Source organism: Aethalodelphis obliquidens, unplaced genomic scaffold, assembly GCF_003676395.1.
Source record: "Aethalodelphis obliquidens isolate GAN/ISIS:26980383/991018 unplaced genomic scaffold, ASM367639v1 scaffold50, whole genome shotgun sequence".
NCBI lineage: Eukaryota > Metazoa > Chordata > Mammalia > Artiodactyla > Delphinidae > Aethalodelphis > Aethalodelphis obliquidens.
Genome location: NW_020837994.1, coordinates 3,987,071 through 4,001,735, shown reverse-complemented (window position 1 = coordinate 4,001,735; position 14,665 = coordinate 3,987,071). Strand labels below are relative to the sequence as shown.

The window sequence follows — 14,665 nt, the reverse complement described above, 5'->3', positions numbered from 1 at the left end:
TGGATGGATGAGACAGAGCCCAGCCCCCGGAATAGATCTCTCCTCCCCACTAAGCGGCACTGCCAGGGCAGCCTGTGGGCAGGTCCAGCCACCCCAGCCTGCCCCAGACACTCCTCTGGCCCCTGGGGGAGACTGAGCTCAGGGCTCCGGAGTCCCTGGTTCCAGGCTCGGCACTGTCCTGACTCCCTGTGATAGAGCAGAGACCTGGGGCGAATCTGCCAGCCTGGGAGGGAGCGGAGAGGAGGAGGTGGTCTGGGTGTGTTCCCGCTGCCAGGAGAGGCGCGGGTTTGCCAGCTCAAGATAGAGAAACGACTTGAGGTTGGCGGCGGCACCTGGGGTTGGCCCTGGAGTCCAGCGGCCACCTTGGGACACCCTGAATGGAACAATCAGACACAGCTTGCAATGACTGGGCACCTGCTGTGTGCCCAGCTGTGCAGAACAACCCTGTGAGACACGTACGGTTAGCATCCCCATTTTATAGATGAGGAAACCAAGGCACAGAGAGGGTAAGTCATTTGCACAGGGCCACAGAGGAAGAGGTGAACTGAGATTCCAATTCAGACAGTCAGCTCCAGAGCCTCCAGCTGGGCCAGGACTTATGAGTGACAAAGCTACCATCCCTTCTCCATCCCCTGCACCTGTCCTTAGCCCAGCTTGGGGGACTTGCTATATGGCAATGAGACCAAGGGGGCAGGGGCAGCGCAGACCCTCACCTTTGTCACCATACAGCCCCGGCTTCTCAAGACCAGTGTTTGTCGTTCCACCTTCCCTGGGCCATTGGCTAAGCACAGAGGACAGAGCCAGTCAGAAAATTCCCAGCCCACAGGCAGCGCCCTTGAGGAGGAGAAGTCTGAGCGTAACCCTCCATGTGAGCACAGCTGTGACAGCAGGAACCCAGGGAGAGATCAGAGGAGGCTTCCTGGAGGCGGTGACGCCAGCAGAACAGGCATGGAGAGGGCTGATGGGCAGGGAGGCTCCAGAGGGGAATGGAGACTCCAAACTCCCCCCCTAAGATGGGATCCAGCCACAGCCTCGAGACCGATGCCACCTCTGACGCCATCCTCCCCGGGGCCCCCAGCCAGCTGTGCCCCCTCCCAACGCTGCCCTCCCTGAAGTTCACCTTTGGGTCTCCCTCACCAGCCTGAGAGCTCCAGGGCAGGGCCCAGGTCTGGCTCTGCCCACCTCCGGTGTCAGGAACAGGACTTGTCAGGTTCTGCTGTGGGCAGGAGCCCTGGGAGGAAGGGACAGCAGAGTGGCCTGCAGGACAGGGCTGGGGTGACCACTCCTCCGGTCAACGTACGTCTCTGTGGGGCACAGCCTCCTGCTCCTGCAGTCACCTCTCACCTCTCGGCCCCTCCCAGCCTGCCAGGCCAGCTGCACCGGACATAGGTCACAGCCCGTAACCATCTCCTCACTGAACCAGAACTTCAGGTTTCCAGGCCCGGTGCAGAAACAGGAAGGCAGCTAGTCAACGGATCCAGGGCGCCTTCAGCCCCTCCGCTCTCCCCGCTTCTCCTCATCCATCCACCTTCACCCCAGTCACCTCCCTCCTGGAAGCTAAGATCACAGCTGGAATCGATTAGAACGGGGAAACTGAGGCCCAGGAAGGAAGCAGGACCTCTGCCTGGGACCGAAAACAGGGCAGTGTTCTCAGGGGTTACAGCCTGTGCCCCATCCCCTCTGCAACAGACTTGCCTCCCCGCCCCATCCTCCCATCCTTCAAGGCCACCGGAGCACATGCCAGGGAGGGGATCATTCCTGGGCGGGGCAGGGCAGAGGCCCAGGTGGCTGGACTTGACGCAAACTGCCTGCTTCACGACATAAAGGGGCCTCATGCTCAGCACAGCTGAGGAGCGGGGCCTTCTCCAGGTGCTGGTGCGAGCGTGAGCCCCAGATGGGGTGGGGACCACCAGGCCACCTTGCAAGAATTCTGGGAGGTTCCAAAACTGACGTCTGCTTGTGGGATCCCTATTTGTTCCCTTCTTGGTTCCAGCAAAGGACCTGCAGGCTTATCATCCCCAGAGATGGGACAAGGCACAGTGCAGCAAGGGGGGACATGGGGTGGAGTGGTACGCAGGGATGAGAAGCGGCGGCACTAAGGCCCTGGGCCTGACAGAGGAGGAAGCCTCCCATCCACCCATCCCTTGGGATTCCCCCTGAGTCCCAGGCCTCCTCCAGTCTCTTATCTCCTCTTATCTCCCTGGCCAGGCCCCTAAGGGAGGCCAGCAGATGTTTACTGAATGGGAAAAAAAACAAAGAAACACTGGACCTGGGAGGAGGGTGTGGGCCGAGGCAGGTGCCCTGGGTGGGACTGAAGTGGACCAGAGAGTCCAAGAGATGGGACTTCCGGGCGGGGCTGGCTCTGGGTCCCCAACACCAGGCCGGCAGGAGCAGGTGGTGAGAGCAGGCAGGTTGTCATCTGCCCCCTGTGTGCTGAACAGCACAGATATACCTCAAATCACTTCAACCTCCAGAAACCAGGAGCAGCGAGAACTATTCTCCCCATTCACAGATGAGGTAACTGAGGCCCAGGGAGGGGAAGTGACTTGTTCAAGGTCACACCTCCTGCAAGGTAGGGCCAAGGCCATCTGGCTCAAAAGCCAGCCTCCTCATTCCATTTTGGGAGAAAGAAGAGGGAGGCTGGCAGGCAGGGAGGCTGGCCGAGGAGATCCCCCCAAGAGCACAGAGGCCACAACTAATGTCAAGAGAAGGAGCTAGGGGAGGGGTGGGAGTGAAGACGGGCTTCCCCTGGGCCTTCGAGAAAGTTGGCTTTTTGCTCCATTTGTAAACAGTCAGGTCACAGGACCCAGGAAATGGGACTCCATAGAAACACGGCTGCCTCGGGCCATGCTCCACCTCAAGGGAGTTAATGGTCACCCCACTGGGCTGGCCCCACCCCACCAGCCTGAGGCAAGTGAGCCTGACTTCCTGCTCCACCAACCCTACATCCCGCATGCTGTGGAGCAGGGCCTGCCCGCCATCCCACCCTGCCACCACCCACAGCCCCACTTACAAAGGGCCGTCCATCACACACACCCCAGTCCACACCGTCTCACCCCGTCAACCCACACCACTCAGAAGTGCCTGGCCCTGAACTGCCTCCCAACCCAGAACTGACCCCCACCGCCGCCCCTGGGCCCCGCTCAGTCGTCTCCGTCTCAACGCCAACCACCACAAGCTGCCTGTCACCGGCCTCCACATCCAAGGCAGGGGCAGCTCCGCTCCTCCTCTTGATGTGTCTAGGAACAACGAGGCACCAAGCCCAGTGAGAAAGGCAGCGAAGGAGAGTGTGCCGTGACAGGACTCCTGAACTGGCAGGCAAAGGGCCCAGAGAGGGCAGGTGACTCCAGCAGGGTCACACAGCAGGCGGATGCTGAGCCCAGCCAGCTTGGCATTTCCTCCTCTCACTGCAGCAAACCCAACCAACCCCAGCCATGCCTCACCAGCCTCCTTCCAGAGCCGCAGGATCTAAACTGTCTGAGTGATGGCCAGAGGGCAGCAGAGGGCCAGGAGGGGAGCAGCGAGGGGGTGGAGTGAGAGGAGGGCAGGGAGCTCGAGCACCCAAGGCCTCGCAAAGGCCTATTGAGGCCGGCCTCCTTCCCCACCCACCAAACATAGGAGAGGGAGGAAGCCATGGGGGTTGGGGGTTCACCAAGGGGCAGGAGTCTCAGGCCAGGCCGGGAGGAAGCTGGGAGTTCGGAGAACGAAGGCAGCGCAGCTCATGGGGCTGAGGTCCCCAGGGGGCACCAAGGACCCTCTATCTGGGACCGGGGAGGTGGGCCAGGGCGGGCAGGAGCCCGGGGAGGAAGGGACAGCCCAGTGGCCTGCAGGACCAGTGCAGGCCACTCTGCTGCGCCCCGCTGGGCGATCGGGGCACGTGCTCGCCCCTCCCGGACTCAGTTTCCCTACCTCTTAAGCACCCCAGTCCAAGAACATCGGATTCTGTGCATTGGAAGGGACTTGAGAGCCTGGCCTGTGAGAGGAACATGGAAACTGAATTTCACTTTCCCAAAATGTCCAGCGGGGCTGGAAGGCACTTTGTAATGTGCAAATCTCCCCCCGTCACACGCTGCTGACAGCCTGGCCTCAGATCCCCGCTGCCTCAGAGCATAGCTGCCCTGGCCCAGCCCTGCCGACCCCAGGGCCCCCGGGGCTTCCTCTCCCCTTACTTCACCCCACGCTCCTGCCACGTCCCAAATAAGGCTGAGGTTTCAAGCTCGTGTCTTTCTCACACCCCACGCTCTCACCCCTCAACTCTGAGATGCCTCCTCTGAGTACTGGAGGGGGAGTCTCCCCCGCCCCAGGCACCTCGGTCTAGCACCGTCTCCTGTACAGAAGAAGTCCCTCCGGTGTGACCAACTCTCAGTGTCACCAGCACAGCCGCGGAGACTGGGGAGGGGGCCTGGGGCACTGGCCTTCAGCAGCCTCTCCGTCACCCAGGCCCCCGGGACACCCACTCTCACACTCAGGAATCGGGGTTAAAGGGAATGAGATCATGCCATGAGGCCAGAAGCTTCTGTTCAACACGTTCCAGCCACAGCGACCAAGGCTGGGACAGAGGGAGCCGCCAGACAGATGCTCCGTAATTCACAGATCCCAGCAATAATGGTGACAGCTGGCTTGTGGGTGCCAGGCGTGGTGCCAGGCGTTCACGCATCGTCTCTTTTAATGCCCACAACTCTATGCGGTACTATTATTTCTTACTATTACTATTATTACTGATTAACCATCGTAATAAATACCTTCCATGTACAGCAAATGACTATTTCAAAATCACTATGACAATAATCAGCGAAGTAAATTCCTTCTACTTGAATGTCACTCTACGTTGTACTAAAAAAAAAAGGCACGTCCAAGTCACCTCATTTGTATCCGAAAAACGACCCTGGCAGGAGGGTTTGCAGAACAGAGGGCCCCACTTTCCTCATAAGGAAGCTGAGGCCCAGAGAGGTCCTGGCTGGGCAGTGGTGGCCACGGAACTGGGGGCTGCTCTCCTGGCTCCCCATCCAGATGAAATCCCACAGCAGGCGGGCCCAGCGTCAGCCGCTCCACTTTCTCGGTTGCCTGGGGCCTCAGAGCGACCCCTGCCAGTCACCCGCTGTCCCCCGCAGACTGGGTGGGTCTGGGCTTGCCCACCTCGGCACCAGTTCGGACCAGACACTGACCTTGGGGCGCTTCCACCTGACGGCGGGCCCTGGGGTGCCCGTATAATACAGTGAGTCGTCGGTGGCGGGGAAGGTCGGGTCCTCAAAGAGCACCTTCCTGCGCAGACAGGCCCGTTTCAGGGCCGAGTAGTTCTGGTCCTCATAGGGCTTCACACAGGAGAACATGGTGACCGCTGACCCGGGAAGGGAGGCCGAGACAAGGCAGCAGAGGGCAGCTCCTGGGCACCTGGGACGACAGAAAATCACAAGAGCATCACTTCCTGAGGACTGGAGGCCCCGAGGGATATGCTGAGTGAGGTGGTCCCCGCGTGCTCCCTCCCCACAGGTCTGGGAAGTGGGCACCCTCATCCCCATTGCACAGGCCAGGAAGTGAGGCTCAGCGAGGGGGAGAGACCTGCCCAAGGTCACACAGCTGGTACGCACAGAGCAGGGAGAGGAACCGACTAACTCCACAGCCTGAATTTCCTCATTTCTGATGCTTAGAGGTGACGCCAGGCCCGCGGGCCGACAGGGCACAACCACGATGGCGCTCAGGGCTGCCTGGCCGCACCCACGACCTCCCTTCCTTTGTTCCACCAGCCTTTCTAGAGCTCCCGGACAGAAGCAGACCAGTGGTGACCCAGCAGTTCCCTGGCTGGTGTCACACCCACAGGAAAGCAGCAGCACTGTCTCCAAGTTTCCCTCTTCCGGACCCTCACGCCTTAGCCTAGAGCCGCAAGATCATCCCTGTCCTGTGTGGAAAACCCTTGGCCCTGGAGGCCCGTCCAGCCTTCAGTCACATCCCTTCTCACCGCCTCCTTCCAGCACTCTGCCTTCTCCACCGCACTTCGGAATAAATGCCTCCAGTTCTGTAGGGAGCGCTCTCCTCCACGCTGGTGACCTAACCTCCCCCGAGGACTCCCAGCCCCACCCTGTGACCTTCCAGTCTCCAAAGCCAGACTCTCCCACACGGCCTCCCAGACCTTGCAGCGTCTCACACTCCTGGACCGTCGGTCTCCTCTTCCTAGGCCTCGGGGGCATCTAGCGCTGGTCCGGACCCAACTCCCCCTCTGACCTCCCCTCCCCCTCAGGGGTCCCCTGGCGGATGGATGACCCCCACATCCCTCTGTTCAGCCTGGACCCGTCTTCTAGGCTTCCAACTGGCCCATCTCCTGCGAGGCCCAGACTCCACAGCAGAGTCTGGACTTGAATCCACACGCAGCCCTGGCACATGAAGGTGCCGCGCCCATCAGCGCCCCGCAGTCCAGCACCCTGAAACTTGTAGCCGTGTGCTGACCAAATGCAAGAGACCCAGACTGGACCGACTCAGGAAAGGGCTCTGGGAGGGGAGGGGAGGAGAGGGAGCCGCAGCCAGGTGCCCTGACAGAGGCTGGGACAGCCAGGCACCTGACTGACAGCCCCATCTATGGCCCTGTATCTCACACTCCATCTGGGCTGCTGGCTCCAGCCGGGATCTCCACACCCCCGGGCCTACTGATCACTGGGCCTGCTCAGGGCAATGCTGCAATCCCGAACCCCCAAGACACAGGCCCCAACTTCACAGCCTAGCTGAGGGAAACTGAGGCAAGCTAGGCCAGCTTCTAGGGCCAACATGAGTTTGTGAGCAAACTGATATGGGTGTCAGTCCCAGCTGTACTACTCACCTGCTGTGTGGCCCTGAACAAGTCACTCAACCTCTCTGATTCCCTATTTTCTCATCTCCAAGATGGGAACAACGTTGCTTCAGTAACTGGAAGATGCCAGTAAAATTAACCAGAGGCTGCGGAGACTGCTTAGCAGGCCAGAGGGAAGAGGAAGAACAGAAGTAGAAAAGCCCCTCTCATTCCCAAGAGAGAACCTCCGCGTCTCTGGCACCTGCCGTGTGCAAACCACCTGGCTAGAGGTTGGCGTTTAGGATTTGCTGGGTAGGCCTTTCACTGTTGCCATTTTTCAGAAAAGAGAACTGAGGCTCAGTGAGGGGAGGCAACTTGCCCAAGTTCCATGGCAGAGTCTGGACTTGAACACACATCCTCTGACTTTGGAGCCTTCATCTTGGCCTGGCGACCCCAAAGCACGCGCAGGGCTCACCCCACACACACCCTGGCTGAGCCAGCCCCACAGGATTCAAGGGAGGGGAGAAACAGGAAAGGAAGGAGGTGAGAAAGGAGGGGTAAGGGTGGAACACGGATGCACAGAAGGGAGAGCGGGGCTGATGGACCCCGCCTGCCGAGGGTCTGAGGGCTGGCTGGCCTGTCCCCTGCTCTGGACCCACAGCCACTTCAGCTTCTGCCCATACGTCATACAGGGCCCACCTGTCCCACTGCTGTGTGACCTCAGGCCAACCCCCTTAACCTCTCTGGCCATCCCTCTACCCGGGAAGGCCAATAACCCTGCCCCTTCCCACCCACCCTCCCAGTGTTGGGGGCCTGAGGGAAAGAGAAGGGGGGGCCTGGAGAGGCAGCCCCTGGGCTCTTGCACACAGCCACCAGCAGCGCCATGAGCCTCACAGTTTCCTGAAAGGCCTGTTTAGGAAGCAATTTAAGCTGCAAGAATTAGATCAAAGAAGCTGAAAGCAGGAGCCCAGAAATCAGCTCTAGCAATTCCAGTGTTCAGAGCCCAGAACCCAAGGAGGAGGAGCGAGCTGGCCGAGGTCACAGAGCCAGGCCGGAGGAGAATGAGGGCTCTGGCCACCCTCCAGGCCGCGCAGTGGCCAGCGCTGCTGGGAAGGTTTGCTCCTAGGACAGAAGGGAGGAGCGAACAGAGAGGGGGAAGCTCGGCTCGGCCCAGGTCCAGAACCGGGACCAGGCCTGGCTGGCTGAGGGTCTGACCCAGTTCAGCCATCTCTCCAGCCTCACCCCTGGCCGCCAGGCTGACCCTGGCCTACTTATGCCAGGCTCTCTGGCCCTGGCCTTTGCACAGGCTGCACCTCATGCCGACCGTCCTCCTGCACCCTCCATCTGCCCCAAGGTCGCCTCCCACTCCACCCACTGAGTCAACACGCCCAGGGGGTCAGAGTCACCAGCCTCTGAGCTCTGCTCTCTCCCTCTAGTTCCAGGCATAACCACTGATAGATACAGATAAACCAGCAATCAGGAAGGCCAGCTTCTAAACCCTGGCCTCTTCTCCCTGGGTCTGAGCTTGGCGCTGGGGCACGTCCTGTCTTCAGGACACTGAAGTTTGAGCCAGGCACTACCAGGACAGCCTGAGCCTCCCAGCTGCCCCCCAGCCTGCCCTCTTCCCTCTGCCCCTGCCAATCTCGCTCCCCCCTGGGCCTAGGTTCCAGTGCTACGAGCTCCTTGTGGTCCACTCAGGGCCTCTGCACACACTGTTCCATCCACACATGCACACCTGGAGAATTCTGGTCACCTTTCAAGACTCAGCCCAAGTACCTCCCACCTGTGTGACATTGTTCCTCCCCTTACCTCCACAGTCCTGGAACCCCTGTGACAGCGCCCGTTACATTGTACCCCATCTGCATATGACTCGTCTGTCTCCCCAGCCTACACCCCTCCAGGACAGAGCCCATGTCCAGCTCCTCTCTGTATCCCTAGTGTCCAACATTGGGGAGCGGGGGTGGATTCAGTGAATTTGGGTTGAATGAGCCAACACAGATGATGCATGAGGAATTCCTTCACTGATGGGAAAAACAGGTTCAAAGAGTGCCCAGGACTCCCAAGGGGGATCAGCTTTCCGTGTCAGAGCTGCACCAGCTCTCAGGTCTCCTGAAGGCCAGGGCTCGCCCCTTCCCACTAGATCAGGCCTCTCTCTCTCTCTGTCTCCCCTCCTCCCCTCCTGTTCCTGATGCTGTCCGTGGAAGATGCAGCTAAAGCCCTGGAGCTCTCTGCTGTGGCCCAGCCCTTCTCTAGCTCCTGACGGAGACCTGGCTTTAGTTTCGCAATGTCCCCCTAAGCTGTGAGACCTGGACAGGCCACGTCACCTCTCTGGTCTGTATGGTCCTTGTGTGGAAGGAAGAGATAATGTGCCAGGGCCTCTGGGAGGATCAAATGAGACATGGCCGCATGGACTAGCACTTGGCGTACTTCAATGCACTGTGTCCCTGGGGGATGTCAGCACGGATGTCTGGGTCACATCTAGTATGTGCCTCCCCTGCCAGGAGGGTTACAACAATTCAGGGTTCCTGTCCCCAAGGAACTTCATGGTCTACTGCAGCCAACAGACACAAGGCAGCATGGAATATGAGTCATTCCAGCGAGAGGGACACAAAGAAGCCTTCACAAAGGCCTGGACCCAGAATTCAGCTGTGCTTTAGGAGAGAAAGGCCACTCCAGGCAGAGGGAATAGCTCAAGCAAAGGCTCAGAGGCAGGAAAGCACAAGTTGATTCAGACCCAGCCTGGCACAGTGGGATTCCACAGACTGAGCATGGGGGCACTGACCCAGGTCAGAACAAGGGCATGGGAGCACCCACCAGGGAGTTCAGGGAACCCAGCCTTCCAGCAGGTCAGTCAGACCTGAGTTTGAATCCCAGCTGCTCCACTTAGCGCTGTGTGTCCTTGGGCAATTTACTAACCCCTCTGAACTGCTATCAGCCCTTCCTGGTTCCAGCCTCTAAGGTGGCATCTGCCCCGGGGCCTGCCCAATAGGAGCTCTATCTATCCTCACCTTGGAAACAGTGTGTACCTCCTTCCGGGAGGGTGTGCCCTGATCTGCTGTCCCTGGACCTGCTGGAGGTGGCAGGGACAGGCCAGGGGGGCGTGGGCAGAGTAAGGGCTCATCTTGCAGCAGGCTACAAGGAGCCAGCTACAGCGGGGGCAGATAGCACTGAGCCTTCCTGGACAGTTCAGCCACCGCAGCCAGGGGGAAACAGGAGACAGTTTCAGTTCCATTTTTTAGATGAGAACATAAAAGGAACATGCACAAAACCTGCAGCCCATGAGCTGGACCTCAAGCCTCCAGCCTCCTCATCACACCAGGGCTTCCCAAAGCAGGCCCCACGTTAGTACTGTGATCATTTTAGGGGTCGCTCTAAATTGCTTTACGTGGCAGTAAATAAGTCAGTAAGAAAGTTATTCCCCATCCACTTCTCTCTCAAGGAGAACTCAGTTCGGTCCAGCAAGTCTTGAAACCCTCACGGCCCTTGCCCACCTACTTAACAAAGGAAGAGCCAGCCCCAGGCTCACAGCAACAGCACCTGGCTGCAACGGAAGGGATTTTTCTGTTGTTTTCATTCAGTTTTAAGATTCTTCCAGTTACCTTGTACTTAGAGAGTAATACTGACTTTCCATTTAGAGTAAACGCACAGCTTCCTTTCAAAAATATCAAGGAAGAAGGAAGGTGATTTCCAGAAATCTGTTAAGTTCCCAGTGGTGCAGGCGGGCACCGCAGCATTACATCACACCTGGAGGGCAGGGTGCTGCCCAGGAAGAAGCCAAGACTGCGTTCCAGAACTGTGTGGCAGGGGAAAGTCACCTCACCTCTGAGCCTTGGGGCTTCCTCTAAGGGGTGGGATAACAGAGCCAGCACCCGGGGGGCCAAGAACAGCCGAGCCCATGTGAAAAAGAGCAGCTGGAGGACTCACACTCACAGGTGACAAGACCTTTCACAAAGCTCTAGTGATTGACACAGTGTGGGGCTGGCATAGGGTAGACAAACAGACTAGAGAGCCCTCCAAGACGAGGACACCTGATTTTGACAAAAGGTGACATCACAGTGCATTAGGGAAAGGATGGTCTTTTCAATGAATGGTGCTCAGTTGACTAGCTATCCGTGTGGGAAAAGCTTCATCTTGACCCCGAACGCACACCACACTCAAAAGCAATTCCACATAGACTGCAAATCTAACCAAAGGTAAAACAGTGATGCTTTTTGAAGAAAATATTAGAAAAAGAGCATATCCAAATGGCCAATAGATGGAAGGAAAGTGCTGGACTTCACTAATCATCAAGGAAATGCAAATTAAAAGCACAATGAGATACCACTACGCCCTGACCGGAATGGCTGCAGGGGAAAACATCACACACACACACACAGACACACACACACACACACACACACTCTCTCTCTCTCTCTCTCTCTCTCTCTCTCTCTCTCTCCCCCCCAAGTCCAGCTCTTCCACGTTGGCGGTGGGAGTGTCAACTAATACAACCACTTTGCAAAAACATCTGACCGCATCAATTAAAGCTGGACAAATGCATACTCTTTCAGTAATTCTACTTCTAAGTAGATACTGAACAGAAACATGTGCACATGTTCACCAAAAAACAAGTACAAGAGTGTTTAGAGTCGTAGTATTTGTTATAGATAAAAATTAGAAACAACCCAAAATGTCCATCACCAGAAGAAAGGATGAATATGGTGTTTAATGGAATATTATACAGTAATGAAAATGGACAAATTATTGCTGCATGCAACTCATGGCTGGCTCTCATGAGCACAATAGTAAACAAGAGAACAATACTTCGGTTCCACTGATGTAAAACTGCAAAGCAGATATAAGCCATCTATGGTGAGTTGAAGGCAGGATGGTGGCTGCCTTTGGGGGTAGTGACTGGAAGGGGTAGGAGGGGGGCTTCTGGGGTTCCAGTAACACTGCTCCTTGATCTGGGTGCTGGCCGCATGGATAGGGTCACAGAGCTACGTATCTATGACTTAAGCATTGTTCTGTAGGTCAGTTGTGCTTTAATAAAATCTTAAACAGAAAAAGCCTGTGCAGGGGCCCTGGGAAGAAGGCCTAGCTGAATCTAGTGACCCCGATCCCACCAGTTTTGGGGACATTACATACCCGTAGGGTTCTGCCTGGCACCCAGGGTGGGAAGACCCAGGGGGTGTAGAGCAGGGAAGAAGCCCGGGCTGGATCACAGCACTAGTCCAGGCTCGGCCTTTTTCATGCACAGGCTGTGACTTCCTGCGAGCCGCCTCCTCTGTCTCTCAGGACACCTGTGGCTTTGACCCTTGAGGTGCTCAAGTCCAAGAGAGGATCCCACAAGGTCGGGGTGGCAGCCCCACACCCCACAGGGCACACACCTCCAAAGCTTCCTCTCTGAGGAGGGGGTACCAACCAGCCAGGCCCCATCCTCAGGAGATGTTCTCGGCCCTGAGGGCAGGCAGGGCGCTCAGGGAAAGGAACTGAGCTGAGGCAGAGTGGCGGTGTGGGTGCAGGAGGAGACCACAGGCAAGGCTGCCCAGGATCCCAGCCAGAGGTCCGGGAAGGCCAGGCGCAGGGATCGGGCTTCATCCTGAGGTGATGGAGAGCGGGAAGGGTGCTGAGCAGGGGAGGGACTTGAGATCCGCCTGGCTGCCACATGGAGAATGCACTGGAAAAGGACACGACCAGGGCAGCAAAACCGGAAGGCAGGCCAGAGAGCCTGTGTGCCCATGTGTGAACGCAGAGCTGGGTGGGAGGCAGACCCAACTCTACCTGGGGACCAGCCAGTTGCGGGAGTGAAAGGAGACTGCAGGAGGCCTGCTGCGGTCCCTCCTCTGTGCCCCAGTTCCCACACCCCACAGTGGGTGCCCATGGCGCAGCATGGCCTGGCAGAGTGGGTGTCATCCAGGGCCGGCCGAAGGAGCCAAGGATGCCCGACAGACAAAGCTCCCCGACCCCGGCCCCGCTCCCTCAACCTCCCACCACATCCCACTCCAGGCAACAGAGCCCTCTCCCCTACGCCACATGACCAGGGAAGGGCTGAACAGCTGCAGCTTGTAATTCAGGGAACAGTCAATTCCAACGTGCTCGTCTTCTCTGGCACCCCTCTGGGCTGGTCCTGAGCTGACAGGAGGGGGTCAGATGCTCACAGCAGTCCCAGGGAGGAGAGGCACGGGGTGACAGGCACAGACCAAGAACTAAGCCAGACACACTGTGGTCAGTGGTCCCAGAAGCAATGCATGTTGCAGGTGGGGCTATAGGGGCAGGAAGAATGGTGGTGTCTCTCCAAGATGGAACTGGACAGAGCAGGGCTGGAAGGCTAGGCGGGAATCTGCAGGGGGAGCACGCAGGCAGGATGCACTGCAGGTGGAGGGAAGGCCAGGGTGCAGAGCTTTGAGTGGGGAAAGCTGGCAGGACTGGCTTTGCAAGACTGGGATGGCGGCTTTGGGAAGTGGGCTCTCACTGAGGGCATGGGGCAGCCAGGGAGGGGTGGAGGGGTGAGACCGAGGGTCAGGTGCTGAAGCAGTAACGCGGGCCAGGGAGAGCCTCAGCCAGAGCCAGGGCAGGGAAGGCCAGAGGCCAGGGAGGGGGCCTGGAGCCTCAGAGTTTGGGTTTTATCAATGAGTTCCTTCCCTTTTATTGTAGAGCCACTCCCACTCCTCTCTTGCCCCACGAGCCACCGTTTCATTAACATGCTCAACACATCTCTCTGTGTCCGACTGTGGTTGTGTTGTGGCCTCCCAGGACCCCATCTCCCCCATGCACCCTGTGCTGAGGAACGGATGGCGGGGTGGCGGGGGAGAAGGGGCGAGAAGCGTGAGCTGCGCCGGGGCCACGGGGGCTCCGGCAGCAGAACCAGGGGGCCAGGCCCAGTGAGTCACTCTGGCCAAGGCCGAGCAGGCGTCACCGGGACCGGGAAATCCTGTCTTTCTTCTCCACTGCCCTCCCCTTATGGTTTCTATCTGTGTCCAATCCAGTCTCCACCCAGCTGCAGTGAGCTTTCTAATACGTAAACCCGACCAAGCGCTCTGTGCTAAGAGACAAGTGGGTCTGGAGGGCAGGGCCAGGCGTGTTTGGGGCTCAGGGTCCCTCGCTGGTCCTGGGGGGCAGCGGTCCTGGGGTGCTGATGTCCCCCGGCTGGCCGTGTCTTTGAGGGGAAAGCTAGCCTCGGGGCTGGCTCGCTGTGTGGCCTCTGCCCCTCAGCGGTTCCCACTGGGACTTGGGTGTTGTGAGGAGGGGGCCGGGGAGCCTCAGTAAGCAGGTGAGATCCAGCTGGATCTGCCGGGCATCAGCAGGGACAGGAAGAAGCTGGGAACCTTCGTGGGCAGCAGGCTGACCAAGGCTCGGCATCGGGCAGGGTGAGCAGCTGGCTTGGGCACTGAAGGTCACTGGGCCTGGGAAACCCAGCCCAGCAGCATATCTGGTGAGAAAGTGCAGAGGGAGGGGCAGGCGCCACTGAGCGCCGGAGCAGCAGCGGCTGTTTCTTACCCTACTGGGGCGGGGTTGACACCTGCAGCTCACAGGTGCTGCTCACTCCCCACAGGGGAAACAACCTACAAAAATGAGACTTGATCAGGTCACTGAAGCTGCCTCAGCTCCACTGGGCTGTGTGACCTCAGGCAAGACCCTGCCCTCTCTGGCCTGCAGGCTCTCACCATTGAATGGTGGAGAGGGGGACACTTCTTGCTCTTTTCCAATCAGCTCTGTTTGTCACCAGGACAGCCTCTTTTTCTGCTTCCTGCATAGGTAGTCTGTGCCTCTCGCACCACCTGCCTCCAAGAACCAAGGTTGGAAACCTGGTGGGATGGTGCCCATTTCTCAGACTGGGAAACTGAGGCCCAATTCCTAGGTCAAACTCCTGCACACCCTCAGAAATGAGCTGTACTGTTCTCATTGCACAGATGAGGCCCAGGGGGG

At 58.4% G+C, this 14,665-nt stretch overlaps 1 protein-coding gene across 4 annotated transcripts in view; it reads right to left on the bottom strand.

Annotated features, from left to right (window-relative positions):
• The window catches only part of CAPN5 (calpain 5), a 57,485-nt gene that overhangs the window by 32,457 nt on the left and 10,363 nt on the right, over positions 1-14,665 (bottom strand). For all 4 annotated transcript variants that reach the window (XM_027083480.1, XM_027083478.1, XM_027083483.1 and 1 more), the window contains exon 2: positions 5,166-5,391. In XM_027083480.1, the coding sequence (XP_026939281.1) occupies positions 5,166-5,330 (165 nt within the window). In that variant the 5' untranslated portion in view covers positions 5,331-5,391. The remainder of the gene's footprint in view (positions 1-5,165; positions 5,392-14,665) is intronic.